Source organism: Salmo salar, chromosome ssa05 (assembly GCF_905237065.1).
Source record: "Salmo salar chromosome ssa05, Ssal_v3.1, whole genome shotgun sequence".
NCBI classification, from domain to species: Eukaryota; Metazoa; Chordata; class Actinopteri; order Salmoniformes; family Salmonidae; genus Salmo; species Salmo salar.
In genome coordinates this window covers 6383898-6402098 of record NC_059446.1, presented here as the reverse complement: position 1 = coordinate 6402098, position 18201 = coordinate 6383898, and the positions used below count along the sequence as shown (strand labels likewise).

Genomic DNA, 18201 nt, shown 5'->3' with positions numbered 1-18201 from the left:
CTATGGTTTGTTTTTGCTTTTTTTTTTAAATCACACCCACTCAGTAAACAGTCATTTCTGGGCCCTCAAATTGCTATCTGATGCATGCCCTTCTGAAATAAGAACACCCCTGGTTAATTAGATAGTACTATTGACTGTACAGTTGATCAAAGTCTTGTGTTGTCTGAGATGGTGGTCAGTGAAAGTACTCTTACAAGTGGCTATCTTAATAATATTGGTTCCCTATATAGTGTCCTACTTTTAACTAAAGCCCTATGGGGCCGTGGTCAAAAGTAGTGCACTTTATTAGGGAATAGGGTGTCACTTGGGACACAACCATATTCATCCTGAAGTGTTTGCAGTATAGCTCTAACCCAGCAGGCACTGACCTGTGAGCCGGGATCTTATGATCTCCTGCTATCAAGACAACATCACACAGCTGCTTGTGCTGAAGATAAGTCTCCATCTTGCGAAAGGTCTGTTCCGCATGGTTTGTAGCCTGGAACAACTCATTTGAGCCGTTGGAGCTCATCCTAGAGTAGGAAGAGGAAGAGGAGGAGGAAGAGGAGGAGGAGGAGGAGGGGAGGAGAAGCAAGTGGAGGAGGTGGAGGGGGAGGTGGAGGAGGAGGAGGATGAGGGGAGGAGAAGAAAGAGGAGGAGGAGGTGGAAGTGGAGGAGGAGGAGGAGGATGAGGGGAGGAGAAAAAAGAGGAGGAGGAGGTGGAGGAGGAGGGAAGGAGAAGAAAGAGGAGGAGGAGGTGGAAGTGGAGGAGGAGGAGGAGGATGAGGGGAGGAGAAGAAAGAGGAGCAGGAGGTGGAGGAGGAGGGGAGGAGGAGGAGGAGGAGAAAGAGGAGGAGGTGGAGGAGGAGGAGGAGGGGAGGAGAAGAAAGAGGAGGAGGAGGAGGAGGTGGAGGAGGAGGGGAGGAGGAGGAGGAGGTGGATGTGGAGGGGAGGAGAAGAAAGAGGGGGAAGAGGTGGAGGTGGAGGAGGAGGAGGAGGGAGGAGAAGAAAGAGGAGGAGGAGGTGGAGGTGGAGGAGGAGGAGGGGAGGAGAAGAAAGAGGAGGAGGAGGAGGTGGAGGAGGAGGGGAGGAGAAGAAAGAGGAGGAGGAGGAGGTGGAGGAGGAGGAGAGGAGAAGAAAGAGGAGGAGGAGGTGGAGGAGGAGGAGGAGGGGGAGGAGGAGGAGGAGGAGGAGGAGGAGGAGGAGGAGGAGGTGGAGGTGGAGGAGGAGGAGGAGAAGAAAGAGGAGGAGGTGGTGGAGGAGGAGGAGGAGGGGGGGAGAAGAAAGAGGAGGAGGTGGAGGTGGAGGAGGGGAGGAGGAGGTGGAGGTGGAGGTGGAGGAGGAGGAGGAGGAGGAGGAGAAGAAGAAGAAAGAGGAGGAGGAGCAGGAGGAGGAGGAGGAGGAGGAGGAGGGGAGGAGAAGAAGGATATATGTAAATAATCATGGTTATAGCCCTACACGGAAGAAGTTACATGACCATATAATGCTACTAATATCAATATTTTTGAGACATGGGACTGTGAATAGAAAATATTATTTGATAAGTGGAATGCAATGCACAATTGGTAGAATTCTACCCCCCACATACACAAAAAACTGAGAGACGTACAGTATCACTTTAGTGTTTTGTTTAACCAATTACGAGAAGTTGGATACAGCATACTCTCTTAGGAAAAAGGTGCATTCTAGAACCTTAAAGGGTTCTTCGGCTGTCCCCGTAGGAGAACTCTTTAAAGAACCTTCTTGGTTCCAGGTAGAACCTTTTTGGTTCCAGGTAGAACCTTTTGGGGTTTACACTTTACACAGAGGTTTCTACTGTACATGGGGACAGTCGAATAACCTTTTCGGAGCCCTTTTTCCTAAGAGTGTACCTAGGAGTCCTAAAAGGTGTATTGTATCACAGTCAAAGTAACACAATCATCATAATGATACGACAAAACCCAGCTTGCTGTGCGACAGGCAAACATCATTTTATAGGCTAAACCGGCATCTTTCAGTAAATTAAGATGTCAGAGGTACAGTAAGTAAATATTTCAGAGGTACAGTAAATTAATATTTTGCGAGGGACAGTAAGTTAATATTTCAGAGGTACAGTAAGTTAATATCTCAGAGGTACAGTAAGTACGAGGTAAGTACTACTTATAGGTAAGTACTGCAGAACTAAAGCAATGATACTCGTTACCGCTAGGTACAACGAGTGTGTACCTAGCAGACTTAAAAGGTATATTGTATCACAATCGAAGTAACACAATCATCATAGTGATATGACAAAACCCAACTTGCTATGCGGCAGGCAAACATCATTTTATAGACTAAACCGGCATCTTTCTCCACCAGTCTGAGCCGAATTAAAAGTGTAACAACTAAACTGCGTACCTAAGTGGATAAAGAAACTGAGCGCTAACTCCAATGGGACAGGCTGCTTACAATCGAGGCAACTCCCGCCTCGCCTTCCAAACAAAATGTGTTGTTTTTTTTTTTTTTATAGACATGGACTTAGCATGGGAACTGGCTTCTCCTTCACAGTATTGTGTTAATGCTGTATTCTGAGCCTCGCTCCCCAAAGACTGGAAGATTACATGCTGTTTTACAGACTATAAATAATCCTTTAGACTTGTGGCAAATAATTCAGGCCAGTTACTTTGGTGTCCTTCACGGGGGGGGGGCAAATCCACTTGCTGACATTTATTAAGTCGTTTGTTACATTGAATAATCAGTCGCAACTGTCAGAGAGAATGAACTGATTCTAAAAAGCTTTTTCTATGAGGAGATTCATAGTTTTCAAAGTTTTTGGAACACACTGTACATGGGAGAATGTAAGAAATGTCAACATCTATGACGGTACGTTATCAGTCTACACCACCATAGAAACAGAATCCACACAATACAGGAGAACTTGTGGCTTTCATCTTTTCAGAAAATATTTTATTTATACGAGGCTGTGGACCACAGCCTATAGTATAAACCTTTATTGGGGAGCTTTATGATAAATTCATCTGTAAGTTATTGCCCTGTCTGACTCAGGGAGTCTTGCACTGATACCAAATAGCACTCTATTCCCTATATAGTGAAGTACTTTTGACCAGGGCCCATAGGGGGCCATTTGGGACACAGCCTTGCTTGGCAACACTAAACTAGACTGAATAAGGACTGGGGCTGTAAAACCGAGATCTATCACCTCTGTACGGGCTCAAAGGAACGCTGTAAAGTTTTTTTTAGGTACAGTAAGTTACTATGTCAGAGGTACAGTAAGTTAATATGTCAGAGTTACAGTAAGTTAATATGTCAGAGGTGCAGTAAGTTAATTGTCAGAGGTACAGTAAATTAATATGTCAGAGGTACAGTAAGTCAATATGTCAGAGGTACAGTAAGTCAATATGTCAGAGGTGCAGTAAATTCATATGTCAGAGGTACAGTAAGTGAATATGTCAGAGTTACAGTAAGTTAATATGTCAGAGGTGCGGTAAGTTAATATGTCAGAGGTACTGTAAATTAATGTCAGAGGTACAGTAAGTTAATATGTCAGAGGTACAGTAAATTCATGTCAGAGGTACAGTAAGTTACTATGTCAGAGGTGCAGTAAGTTAATATGTCAGAGGTACAGTAAATTAATATGTCAGAGGTACAGTAAGTCAATATGTCAGAGGTACAGTAAATTAATATGTCAGAGGTACAGTAAGTCAATATGTCAGAGGTGCAGTAAATTAATATGTCAGAGGTACAGTAAGTCAATATGTCAGAGGTGCAGTAAATTAATATTGCAGAGGTGCAGTAAGTTAATATTGCAGAGGTGCAGTAAGTCAATATGTCAGAGGTGCAGTAAGTTAATATTGCAGAGGTGCAGTAAATTAATATTGCAGAGGTACAGTAAGTTAATATGTCAGAGGTGCAGTAAATTAATATGTCAGAGGTGCAGTAAATTAATATGTCAGAGGTACACTAAATTAATATCAGAGGTGCAGTAAATTAATATTGCAGAGGTGCAGTAAATTAATATGTCAGAGGTAAAGTAAATTAATTTTTCAGAGGTACAATAAGTTAATATTTCAGAGGTACAGTAAGTACGAGGTAAGTACTACTTATAGGTAAGTACTGCAGAACTACTCCTCGTAACCCTGAAGGAAGTGTCAAGATATTGTTTGAAGTCCAGCATTGTGGTGAATAACACAGGTAGTGGATAACAGATTCTAAAACATTCATCGCAGTTGAATGTCATATGAATGTCAAGCACCTAACACTGCAAGCAAAATCTCAGTTTCCTTCCAGAATATGTTCATCCCATATGGCACCTATTCTATGCCATAGTGCACAATCTAGGGAATAGAGTGCCATTTGGGGCTCAGCCATAGTATTGTTATTCTACAGTTCTCTGTTTACTAGCTGTAGGGTTACAGATGCAGCAGCTTCCTCCTCCCACACCTTCCACACTGAACACTGTGGAGCTTGATTTAAGCAGAAATAACTACTGATCTGATTGATTACAACACAGAAATACTGCCTTAATCTGATAGATTACAACACAGAAATACTTGCTTAAATCTAATAGATTACAACACAGAAATACTGCCTTAATCTGATAGATTACAACACAGAAATACTTGCTTAAATCTAATAGATTACAACACAGAAATACTTGCTTAAATCTAATAGTTTACAACACAGAAATACTGCTTAAATCTAATAGTTTACAACACATAAATACTGCTTTAATCTGATAGATTGCAACACAGAAATACTGCCTTAATATGGCAGATTACAACAACATAAATACATTTCTCCAGAGTGTCCGACGACAGTGCCCCATCTAGAGATGGACTACAGTCCGGAACCGAGTGAGACGGCCTACAGTCCGGAACCGAGTGAGACGGCCTACAGTCCGGAACCGAGTGAGACGGCATACAGTCCGGAACCGAGTGAGACGGCCTACAGTCCGGAACCGAGTGAGACGGCCTACAGTCCGGAACCGAGTGAGACGGCATACAGTCCGGAACCGAGTGAGACGGCCTACAGTCCGGAACCGAGTGAGACGGCCTACAGTCCGGAACCGAGTGAGACGGCCTACAGTCCGGAACCGAGTGAGACGGCCTACAGTCCGGAACCGAGTGAGACGGCCTACAGTCCGGAATCGGCGCAGCCAGAGTCGACCTACAGTCTGGAGCTTCCGGAGTCGCTCTTCTGCCCGAGGTCTACAGAGAAGCGCTTCAGCCCGAGGTCTACAGCGAGGCGCTTTAGCCAAAGGTATGCAGCGGGGGTGGACAGGTTAGGTGGTGGACTAAGGCCAGAACCTGAGCCACCTCCACAGTAGGAGGATTGAGGAGGGGGGGGTGTAGCACGGGAACCGTCCGTGACGGCAGCTACCCTCCCTTCCCTCCCTTTAGTTTGGGGGGTTTATTTTGTGTCTATTTTTGTATGAGGTGCATCCGGGGTCTGCACCTTTGGGGGGGGTACTGTCACGTCCTGACCAGTAAAGGGGTTATTTGTTATTATAGTTTGGTCAGGACGTGGCAGGGGGTATTTGTTTTATGTGGTTCGGGGTGTGTTTGAGTATGTGTTTATGTAGAGGGGTGTTTGATTTATTAGTCCGGGGTTTTTTGGTTAAGTTCTATGTTGTATATTTCTATGTCTGTGCTAGGGTGTTTAGATCTATGTTTAGGTATTGGGATTGGGGCCTTCAATTGGAGGCAGCTGTTTATCGTTGCCTCTGATTGAAGGTCCTATATTTAGGAGTGTGTTTGTTATGGGAATTGTGGGAGGTTGTTCTTTGCACTGCTGTGTTTTGCCTGCAAGACTGTTAGTTAGTTTGTTTGTTTATTGTTTTGTTTATTTAAGTGTTCTAAATAAAAGTGAAAATGAGCACTCAACCCGCTGCGCCTTGGTCCACTTACTACGACGACCGTGACAAGCACCACTAAACTGTTTTCGGGACCTATTTCACACCATTATCTGACAAAGTAAATTCAAACTGAGTCTGAAAAAGGGTACATTCAAATATCAACTATATTAAAACTCTCTCTTTAAGGTGGCAGGTAGCCTAGCGGTTAGAGCGTAGGGCCAGTAACCAGAAGGTTGCTGGATTGAAGGGGTTGGGTTAAATACGGAAGACACATTTCAGTTGAACAACTGACTAGCTATCCCCCATTTCCCCTTCTTCTATGGAATATCTTCTAGGCCTACGCTATATTTTAGAATAGCTTGTTTATGTAATAATAATCTATAATATAATCCATTGAGCAGACACTTTTATCCAAAGCAATTTACAGTCATGCATGTATACATTTTGGAACGGGCTGTCCCGACGGTCACGGCGTTTCAAGCACCAAAGTCTACCAACAGCCAACAGAGGACCTGATTGGATATTTGCTCGTCTTCTAGGAAGACTCATTCCAAAGCAATATTTAAAGGTCATGGTTTATAAATCCTATTATAACTATAAGTCTGATCAGGATTACAGCAGCTAGCCCACTTCCCCTCTCTCTCTGCATTAGGTTGGTAGAGAAACTAACACAGACAAAGACCCACATGGCATGCCAAGTCAGTCCACATAGAGTACCCTAGTCCATTAGATAATGCTATGGCTCTGCTTCCTTTATGGTAAATCTGCCATGCTAACATTCAGATGTGTGGAGCAGAGAGAGTTATATTTATTTATTCATTCATATCACTTCATCCCAGCAGTCAAGCAAGAGACTACCAAGCCTGAGCTGCAGATAATTCTGTCCCCCACCATCCTCCTGACAGTCAGATAGCTAATGGTCTGCTGTTTCATTTGTTGTTACAGATATTCTTTAATATGGGTATGTCTGTGTGGTCTAAAGGCTAGCCAGGTTCTTTAACAGTATGGTATCTTTGTGTCTGTAGCTACCAGGTGTATCTGGTTGAGAGAACAACCACAGGTATCTTTGTGTCTGTACCTACCAGGGGTATCTGGTTGAGAGAACAAGTTTTTACATTTTTAGTCATTTAGCAGACACTCTTGTCCAGAGCGACTTACAGTAGTGAATGCATACATTTCATACATTTTTTTCCCCCCATACTGGTCCCCCGTGGGAATCGAACCCACAACCCTCGCGTTGCAAACACCATGCTCTACCAACTGAGCTACACGTTTCTTTGTGTCTGTACCTACCAGGGGTATCTGGTTGAGAGAACAACCACAGGTTTCTTTGTGTTTGAGAGCACATGGAGGAAAATTGCTACGGCAATTAATGGAGAATGGTTATTGCCCCCAATATATCTCTCCCTCCCCGCTATTACGACCCCCCCCCCCTTGTGAGTCCCAAATGGCACCCGATTCCCTGGTCAATAGTAGTGCACTATATATTGAATAGGGTGCTATTTGCGACAACACTGTGTGTTGTAAATTATACCAGTAAAGTAGTGTTGTAACGTCTTCTCAGCTTAATGTCTACCAAGCCTTGATATATAATGAAGGCTATAGCCGGTAAGGTTTTGATTCATTTTTCTTCAACATTGAATAATAATGTCAGGGGAGGAGGAAACCTTGAGTTGGTTTAAATGGAAAGGCATCAATCTGATTTTTTATTTTTTTTATTTTTACACTTTAGCAATTTAGCATTCACTTATCCAGAGAGACTTACAGGAGCAATTAGGGTTAAGAGTCTTGCTCAAGGGCACAACAACAGATTTTAGTCAAAAAACCAGAGAACTTTGGGTTACTGGCCTAACACTCTTAATCGCTAAGTTACCTGCGGCCCTTTAGAATTAGTGGTTTCATTTGCTGATTCAATCGTTCATATTTACAGCGTTGTGCGAGTGTTCCAAGCATTTGCTGATTCAATCGTTCATATTTACAGCGTTGTGCGAGTGTTCCAAGCATTTGCTGATATGTCATATGTGTATAACATATGCTTGATGTGCTGCTGAAAACACATTACATGTAGAAATATAGTATTTGCAGTGGTAAGGAAAACTACATTCAATTGCTTAGTGAGATTTGGCATTCCACATCGATAGATTACCTATATGATTACTCTGCCGAGGCCTGGGGGACTTCAGGAAAGTGGAAATGTACATTTAAGTGGAAAATGTGCATTTGTTAGCAAACCACTTCCCCTAGTTTGCTGATGGCGGTTTAAGGAACATTAAGATCCACACAATGTTTGCAATAATAAGAACTCTCATACAGATACCTGTTTGGCTAGGTCAGTAGCAACACATTTAAATAATAGAAACAAAACAACATTTTAATTGTAAAGGTGGTTGTTTTGATTTCTTTGTATCTTGCAAATTCTGTAACAATTCCTTTGTTATTAGGCTACACGTCCTCCTACTGCTCACGTATTCCACAAGCATTATGGGATCTTTACGTCAGACTGGGTGTCAACCACCAACAGAGAACTTATAAGCCATCATGAAAAACAACTGAGTTACTGCCGTTGACAGGGAGAAGGTTTTGATATTTCTCTGTTCGAAGATGATTGAGGTGGAATTGAGATATCATTTACTCATGGTTAAAGCTGCTGACTCAAATCTCTGTTAGTGTTTTATAAGAAGGGGTCAAGGTTTCTATTTATTTTTGGGTTATGTTGTATATTTCAGAGAAAGCAGGTTGAGATGTTGTTTGTTTGGCAGCAATGAGAGGTCGTTTGGAGGTCAGTGATGAGCAGATAGGAGCTCTCTGATGGTGCAGTGGTATATTGGTTGGGGTGGGTTTATATATTTGTTTAACCTTTTGAGGATCTGAGGACCCATGCCAAATCTTTTCAGTCTCCTGGGGGGGAATAGGTTTCATCGTGCCCTTTTCACGACTGTCTTGGTTTGCTCTCAACCTGCTCCACTGCAGCCCCGTTGATAAGAATGGGGGCGTGCACTGTCTTCATTTTCCTGTAGTCCACAATCATCTCGTTTGTCTTGATCACGTTGAGGGAGAGGTTGTTGTCCTGGTACCACACGGCCAGGTCTCTGACCTCCTCACTATATGCTGTTTCATCGTTGTCGGGGATCAGGCCTACCACTGTTGTGTCATCGGCAAATTTAATTATGGTGTTGGAGTTGTACCCTGGCCGTGCAGTCATGAGTGAACAGGGAGTACAAGAGGGGACTAAGCACGCACCCCTCAGGGGCCCCTGTGTTGAGGATCAGCGTGGCGGATGTGTTGTTACCTTCCCTTACCACCTGGGGGCGGCCCATCAGGAAGTCCAGGATCCAGTTGCACAGGGAGGTGTTTAGTACCAATGTCCTTAGCTTAGTGATGAGCTTTGAGGGCACTATGGTGTTGAACGCTGAACTGTAGTCAATGAATAGCATTCTCACATAGGTGTTCCTTTTGTCCAGGTGGGAAATGGCGGTGTGGAGTGCAATAGAGATTGCACCGTCTGTGGATCTGTTAGGGCGGTATGCAAATTGGAGTGTGTCTAGGGTTTCTGGGATGATGATGTTGATGTGAGCCATGACCAGCCTTTCAAAGCACTTCATGGCTACAGACGTGAGTGCTATGGGTTGGTAGTCATTTAGGCAGGTTAGCTTAGTGTTCTTGGGCACAGGCACTATAGTGGTCTGCTTAAAACATGTTGGTATTACAGACTCGGACAGGGAGAGGTTGAAATGTCAGTGAAGACACTTGCCAGTTGGTCAGGGCATGCTCGCAGCACACATCCTGGTAATCCGTCTGGCCCTGCGGCCCTGTGAATTTGTTATTTGTTGTTATTTGCCTCGAAGCGAGCATTGAAGTAGTTTAGCTTGTCTGGTAGGCTCGTGTCACTGGGCAGCTCTCGGCTGTGCTTCACTTTGTAGTCTGTAATGGTTTGCAAGCCCTGCCACATCCAACGAGCGTCAGAGCCGGTGTAGTACGATTCGATCTTAGTCCTGCCTGTTCGTTGGAGGGCATAGCGCGATTTCTTAAAAAGCTTCCGGGTTAGAGTCCCGCTCCTTGAAAGCAGCAGCTCTAGCCTTTAGCTCAGTGCGGATGCTGCCTGTAATCCATGGCTTCTGGTTGGGGCATGTACGCATGGTCACTGTACGGATTTAAGTTTCCCTGCATTAAACTCCCTGGCTACTAGAAGCGCCGCCTCTGGGTGAGTGTTTTCTTGTTTGCTTATGGCGGAACACAGCTCATTCAATGCTGTCTTAGTGCCAGCCTCTGACTGTGGTGATATGTAAACAGCTACGAAGAATACAGATGAAAACTCTTTCGGTAGGTAGTGTGGTCTACAGCTTATCATGAGATACTCTACCTCATATAGCTCGAGACTTCCTTAGATATCGTGCACCAGCTGTTATTTACAAAAATACATAGACCACCGCCCCTTGTCTTACCAGACACCGCTGTTCTATCCTGCCGGTACATTGTATAACCAGCCAGCTGTATGTTGATATTGTCATTGTTCAGCCACAACTCCGTGAAGCATAAGATGTTAGTTTTTAATGTCCCGTTGGTAGTTTAATCTTCCGGGTAACTCATCGACTTTATTCTCCAAGGATTGCACGTTTGCTAACAGAATGGAGGGAAGTGGGGGATTATTCGATCGCCTACGAATTCTCAGAAGGCAGCCTGCCCATCAGCCCCTCTTTCTCCACCTCTTCTTCACGCAGATCACGGGGATCGGGGCCTGTTCCCGAGTAAGCAGTATATCCTTTGCGTCGGGCTCATCAGATTCGTGAAAGGAAAAAAAGCATTCTGCTAGTCCGTGATGAGCAATCGCAGTCCTGATGTCTAGAAGTTATTTTCGGTCATAAGAGACGGTAGCTGCAACATTATGTACAAAATAAGTAAAAGAAAATAAGTTACAAACAACGCAAATAAACGAACAAAAACATAATCGGCTGGGGGCATGTAGAACGTCTGCCTTCTTCTCCGGCGCCATCTCATAGCCCCACTATTGTTATTTACTGCTGCTCTTTAATTATTTGTTATTCTTATCACTTACTTTTTGGGGTTATTTTCTTAAAACTGCGTTGTTGGTTAAAACCTCTCTGGGGTTTGTGGGACGGTAGCGTCCCACTCGTCAACAGCCAGTGAAATCGCAGAGCGCCAAATTCAAAACAACAAAAATCTCATAATTCAAATTTCTCACACATACAAGTATTATACACCATTTTAAAGATAAACTTCTCGTTAATCCAACCACAGTGTCCGATTTCAAAAAAGGCTTTACGGCGAAAGCATAGCTTTAGATTATGTTAGGACAGCACCTAGACAAGAAAAACCACACAGCCATTTTCCAAGCAGAATCTGAGATATGTTTCTGGAGAACAATTGAAAGTCTTCTCTTTCATAAGAACATGCAATATTATTTTATTGTTTGATATTTGGTGTTTTACGTTTGTACACTGAGGATATTTATGCAGAATTCTCCATGCCGGAGTCTCGATTTGGTGTTTGTCCCATTATGAATTGTGAATTATTGGTTGGTGAGCGGACTCCAGACCTCACAACCATAAAGGACAATGGGTTCTATAACTGATTCAAGTATTTTTATCCAGATCCTAATTGATATGTCAAATTTTATGTTCCTTTTGAAGGCATAGAAGGCCCTTCTTGCCTTGTCTCTCAGCTCGTTCACAGCTCTGTGGAAGTTACCTGTGGCGCTGGTGTTTAGGCCGAGGTATGTATAGTTTTGTTGTGTGCTCTAGGGCAACGGTGTCTAGATGGAATTTGTATTTGTGGTCCTGGTGACTGGACCTTTTTTAGAACACCATTATTTTTTTCTTACTGAGATTTACTGTCAGGGCCCAGGTCTGACAGAATCTGTGCAGAAGATCTAGGTGCTGCTATAGGCCCTCCTTGGTTGGTCTGTTTTATAGGGCCTGTCTGCTTTCCTGTGCCTGTGTTCTCTTTCTCTCTTTCTCTTTCTGTCTCTCTCTGGCTCTCTTTCTGTTTTATGGGGCCTGTCTATTTTCCTGTGCCTGTGTTCTCTCTCTCTCTCTCTCTTTCTGTTTTACAGGGCCTGTCTCTCTGCCTGTGCCTGTGCTCCATCTCTCTCTCTCTCTGTGTGTTTTATAGGGCCTGTCTGTCTGTCTACCTGCTCTCTCTCTCTCTCTCTCTCTCTCTCTCTCTCTCTCGGATGTAATGTGTGTTCTTCCTGTAGCCACTTTAACTCCCAGGATGAATACATTAATAATAAAATCTCGGTTGCTGCTGCTGTCTGGTACCAGGTTGAGTCAAACTCAATATATACTTCTTTATTCTCACAGCAATAAAGCAAAGGCTTAGGAAGCTTTATCTGCACAAAAACATGAAGTCGTCTCGTCTGTGATACCATGCATGACGTCCAATTAATAATTTCAATATTTTTTATTGGTTTGCATTTCTTGGTCCTGTAGACTAGATTGTGTGAGCGAGAAAAAAGGCAACTGTACCAGTGAACTATCCCCCAGGTGAGTTATAAAGACAGCTGTACCAGTGAACTACCTCCCAGGTGAGTTATAAAGACAGCTGTACCAGTGAACTACCTCCCAGGTGAATTATAAAGACAGCTGTACCAGTGAACTACCTCCCAGGTGAGTTATAAAGACAGCTGTACCAGTGAACTACCTCCCAGGTGAGTTATAAAGACAGCTGTACCAGTGAACTACCTCCCAGGTGAGTTATAAAGACAGCTGTACCAGTGAACTACCTCCCAGGTGAGTTATAAAGACAGCTGTACCAGTGAACTACCTCCCAGGTGAGTTATAAAGACAGCTGTACCAGTGAACTACCTCCCAGGTGAGTTATAAAGACAGCTGTACCAGTGAACTACCTCCCAGGTGAGTTATAAAGACAGCTGTACCAGTGAACTACCTCCCAGGTGAGTTATAAAGACAGCTGTACCAGTGAACTACCTCCCAGGTGAGTTATAAAGACAGCTGTACCAGTGAACTACCTCCCAGGTGAGTTATAAAGACAGCTGTACCAGTGAACTACCTCCCAGGTGAGTTATAAAGACAGCTGTACCAGTGAACTACCTCCCAGGTGAGTTATAATGACAGCTGTACCAGTGAACTACCTCCCAGGTGAGTTATAAAGACAGCTGTACCAGTGAACTACCTCCCAGGTGAGTTATAAAGACAGCTGTACCAGTGAACTACCTCCCAGGTGAGTTATAAAGACAGCTGTACCAGTGAACTACCTCCCAGGTGAGTTATAAAGACAGCTGTACCAGTGAACTACCTCCCAGGTGAGTTATAAAGACAGCTGTACCAGTGAACTACCTCCCAGGTGAGTTATAAAGACAGCTGTACCAGTGAACTACCTCCCAGGTGAGTTATAAAGACAGCTGTACCAGTGAACTACCTCCCAGGTGAGTTATAAAGACAGCTGTACCAGTGAACTACCTCCCAGGTGAGTTATAAAGACAGCTGTACCAGTGAACTACCTCCCAGGTGAGTTATAAAGACAGCTGTACCAGTGAACTACCTCCCAGGTGAATTATAAAGACAGCTGTACCAGTGAACTACCTCCCAGGTGAGTTATAAAGACAGCTGTACCAGTGAACTACCTCCCAGGTGAGTTATAAAGACAGCTGTACCAGTGAACTACCTCCCAGGTGAGTTATAAAGACAGCTGTACCAGTGAACTACCTCCCAGGTGAGTTATAAAGACAGCTGTACCAGTGAACTACCTCCCAGGTGAGTTATAAAGACAGCTGTACCAGTGAACTACCTCCCAGGTGAGTTATAAAGACAGCTGTACCAGTGAACTACCTCCCAGGTGAGTTATAATGACAGCTGTACCAGTGAACTACCTCCCAGGTGAGTTATAAAGACAGCTGTACCAGTGAACTACCTCCCAGGTGAGTTATAAAGACAGCTGTACCAGTGAACTACCTCCCAGGTGAGTTATAAAGACAGCTGTACCAGTGAACTACCTCCCAGGTGAGTTATAAAGACAGCTGTACCAGTGAACTACCTCCCAGGTGAGTTATAAAGACAGCTGTACCAGTGAACTACCTCCCAGGTGAGTTATAAAGACAGCTGTACCAGTGAACTACCTCCCAGGTGAGTTATAAAGACAGCTGTACCAGTTGGAGTTCATTTTGAAAATGATAGCTACAGAGCTAATTTAGTAGCTACTCTATAGTTAATAATTGGGAACTCATGCTGAAAATTACCCTCAATTACAAAAAAAAACTCAAAACAAACCTGATCATTGTATTTGTATTTGACTGACAATATGTATCATAAAATATATAACACATATACATGGACACATAAAATAATGCAACTCAATTTAGGCCTTCACCTATTTAGAATAATAACAGGCTAACATGTTGACATTTGTCAATACAGACTTATATGGTGAACTTCTACCGTAGCGTACTGTGAACAGAAACAAGGTGCCAAAGCACTTACCTTTTGGAAAATACAACCGACTAAGGCTTCACTGAACTTTGTTCTTAACATTACTATGATTGTTGTGACTCAGTTCCATCCATACCAGTCTCTTGCTTTGCCATACCTGTGTCTTGCTTTGCCATACCTGTCTCTTGCTTTGACATACCTGTCTCTTGCTTTGACATACCTGTCTCTTGCTTTGCCATACCTGTCTCTTGCTTTGACATACCTGTCTCTTGCTTTGACATACCTGTGTCTTGCTTTGACATACCTGTCTCTTGCTTTGACATACCTGTCTCTTGCTTTGACATACCTGTCTCTTGCTTTGACATACCTGTGTCTTGCTTTGACATACCTGTCTCTTGCTTTGACATACCTGTCTCTTGCTTTGCCATACCTGTGTCTTGCTTTGACATACCTGTGTCTTGCTTTGACATACCTGTGTCTTGCTTTGACATACCTGTCTCTTGCTTTGACATACCTGTCTCTTGCTTTGCATTACTAGTCTCTTGCTTTGACATACCTGTCTCTTGCTTTGACATACCTGTCTCTTGCTTTGCCATACCTGTCTCTTGCTTTGACATACCTGTCTCTTGCTTTGCCATACCTGTCTCTTGCTTTGACATACCTGTCTCTTGCTTTGACATACCTGTCTCTTGCTTTGACATACCTGTGTCTTGCTTTGCCATACCTGTGTCTTGCTTTGCCATACCTGTCTCTTGCTTTGCCATACCTGTGTCTTGCTTTGCCATACCTGTGTCTTGCTTTGACATACCTGTCTCTTGCTTTGCATTACTAGTCTCTTGCTTTGACATACCTGTCTCTTGCTTTGACATACCTGTCTCTTGCTTTGACATACCTGTCTCTTGCTTTGACATACCTGTGTCTTGCTTTGCCATACCTGTGTCTTGCTTTGCCATACCTGTCTCTTGCTTTGACATACCTGTCTCTTGCTTTGCCATACCTGTCTCTTGCTTTGACATACCTGTCTCTTGCTTTGACATACCTGTCTCTTGCTTTGCCATACCTGTCTCTTGCTTTGCATTACTAGTCTCTTGCTTTGACATACCTGTCTCTTGCTTTGACATACCTGTCTCTTGCTTTGACATACCTGTCTCTTGCTTTGACATACCTGTCTCTTGCTTTGACATACCTGTCTCTTGCTTTGCCATACCTGTCTCTTGCTTTGACATACCTGTCTCTTGCTTTGCCATACCTGTCTCTTGCTTTGACATACCTGTCTCTTGCTTTGACATACCTGTCTCTTGCTTTGACATACCTGTCTCTTGCTTTGACATACCTGTCTCTTGCTTTGCCATATCTGTCTCTTGCTTTGACATACCTGTCTCTTGCTTTGACATACCTGTCTCTTGCTTTGACATACCTGTCTCTTGCTTAGCATTACTAGTCTCTTGCTTTGACATACCTGTCTCTTGCTTTGACATACCTGTCTCTTGCTTTGACATACCTGTCTCTTGCTTTGACATACCTGTCTCTTGCTTTGCATTACCAGTCTCTTGCTTTGACATACCTGTCTCTTGCATCCGTCTCCGAGGACTCCTCAACACTCTTCACATTCTCCTGGCTGCTCTTGGAGCAGTCCTCCTTCCTGGTGTTGTTAGGTGAGCTGCTGTTCTTAGGCAGCTCGTGGCCGTCCTGCTGCTGCAGGTGCTGAATAATATTCTGCTGTTGCCATGATTGATTACTGGCTCTGACATAGACAGGCATGGGGGCCAGGATACTATGGACCGGACTGTTGCTGTTCTGCTTCCGGAGTCCCCCTCCACTGCCACCTCTGTCCCGGGAGTGATTCTTCAGCCTGCCCTGGACTGGGGTCCCTCTGTGATCAAAGCTCTCCTGGAGGCATCCTACTCCTCCTCCTCCACCCCCTCCTCCTCCTCCTCCTCCACCGGCAGAACTCTGGGATGAATGACTAAACCAGCGCCAACGCAGCCTGAGGATCTGTTTCATATCAAACTCCTTCTTTCCTGACATCCTCCTCTTTCTTTCTCTCTCTCTATCTTTCTCTCTTTATTCCTTTCTTTCTCTCTTTCGTTCTCTCTTTCTTTCTCTCTCTCTGTCTTTCTTTCTTTTTAAAGATGAAGAAGAAGGCAGCAGTCAAATTTACTAGTGTAGAATCCCCCTAAAACATGGAGGAGGGTAAAGAAAAATGAGCCTATGAATTCAGTTCCAGTATGTCCAGTACTGTACGCCTCCCTCCTCCTTTTGTCTTCTTCCTCCTCCTCCTCTGTTGTTCTTTTAGTGGAGGGCAAGAAGGGAACAGTATCTCTCTCTCTCTCTCTCTCTCTGCAGCTTTTGTTTCCTTGTGCCCGGTCTTATTTTCCTCCTTCTTCCATCCTCTCTCTCTCTCTCGCTCTCTCTGTCTCTGTCTTTCTCTCTATATATCTCTCAGCTGTTGCTGCTCCTGCTGCTGCCTGTTAGCTAAGTTAATGCACATGCACGATGATACACGCTCCCTCATATCTCTTCTCGGGTCTCGCTCACTCGCTCCGTGTCCTCACTGCTCACGCAACACACAGGAACCGAAACAGAAATGTGAAATGTTTCCCATGCCCAGCCCAGCATCCAGTAGCTGATAATGTTGGAGTAGGCAGCCCCAGCCCCTCACCAAAGGGAGGGAGGGAGGGAGGGAGGGAGGGAGGGAGGGAGGGAGGGAGGGAGGGAGGGAGGGAGGGAGGGAGGGAGGGAGGGAGGGAGGGAGGGAGGGAGGGAGGGAGAGGGTGGGTATCATACGTACAGCATGATGAGGTCACAGCTTAACCAAGTAAATCTCTGAGGAAGGGAAGAAAAGAACGACAGCACTATCCTCCGTCTCAAGTAGCAGGGTCCCTCACCGCAACCCTCACTATCTCCTCCGTCTCAAGTAGCAGGGTCCCTCACCGCAACCCTCACTATCTCCTCCGTCTCAAGTAGCAGGGTCCCTCACCGCAACCCTCACTATCTCCTCCGTCTCAAGTAGCAGGGTCCCTCACGCTATGCTATCATACATGATGCACACACACACATATCACATCTGCCTACACAGCACTGCCCCCCCCCCCCACATCTCACAGCGTCTCATAGGGAAAAATCTCTCTATGCAGGCAGTCAGCCATACAGAATAATGACTCTCTCCTCTCCATCCTCCTCGTACTAGTAGAAACTCAGCATTAATGATGAATCGTCAAGGTCGATAAGCTGCCACTGCTGATCACTTTTCAAAGGTTCTTATTTTATAAAAAAATGAATGCAGATTCCATTTGAGCTGCAGTGATGTAAACACGTACAAGTAGATGTTTCCTGTATCACATGGTACTGGATATAGACGTGTCCTGTATCACATGGCCCTGGATATAGACGTGTCCTGTATCACATCGCCCTGGATATAGACGTGTCCTGTATCACATGGTCCTGGAAATAGACGTGTCCTGTATCACATGGTCCTGGATATAGACGTGTCCTGTATCAAATAAAATAAAATTTATATAGCCCTTCTTACATCAGCTGATATCACAAAGTGCTGTACAGAAACCCAGCCTAAAACCCCAAACAGCAAGCAATGCAGGTGTAGAAGTACGGTGGCTCGGAAAAACTCCCTAGAAAGGCCAAAACCTAGGAAGAAACCTAGAGAGGAACCAGGATATGAGGGGTGGCCGTCCTCTTCTGGCTGTGCCGGGTCGAGATTATAACAGCACATGGCCTAGATGTTCAAATGTTCATAAATGACCAGCATTGTCAAATAATAATAATCATAGTAGTTGTCGAGGGTGCAACAAGTCAGTAACACAAGAGTAAGTGTCAGTTGGCTTTTTCATAGCCGATCTTTGAGAGTATCTCTACCGCTCCTGCTGTCTCTAGAGAGTTGAAAACAGCAGGTCTGGGACAGGTAGCACGTCCGGTGAACAGGTCAGGGTTCCATAGCTGCAGGCAGAACAGTTGGAACTGGAGCAG

At 44.5% G+C, this 18201-nt stretch overlaps 1 protein-coding gene across 2 annotated transcripts in view; it reads right to left on the bottom strand.

The window, feature by feature from the left end:
• LOC106604165 (kelch-like protein 4) overlaps positions 1-18201 on the bottom strand; it is a 48539-nt gene that overhangs the window by 24696 nt on the left and 5642 nt on the right. Inside the window, exons 1-2 of one of the 2 annotated variants that reach the window (XM_014198583.2) lie at positions 15782-16890; positions 369-512 (exon numbers count right to left, since the gene is read on the bottom strand). In XM_014198583.2, the coding sequence (XP_014054058.2) occupies positions 369-512; positions 15782-16245 (608 nt within the window). In that variant the 5' untranslated portion in view covers positions 16246-16890. Of the gene's footprint in view, positions 1-368; positions 513-15781; positions 16891-18201 lie in introns of those variants that run through there. The other variant, XM_045717832.1, reaches the window with a different exon arrangement.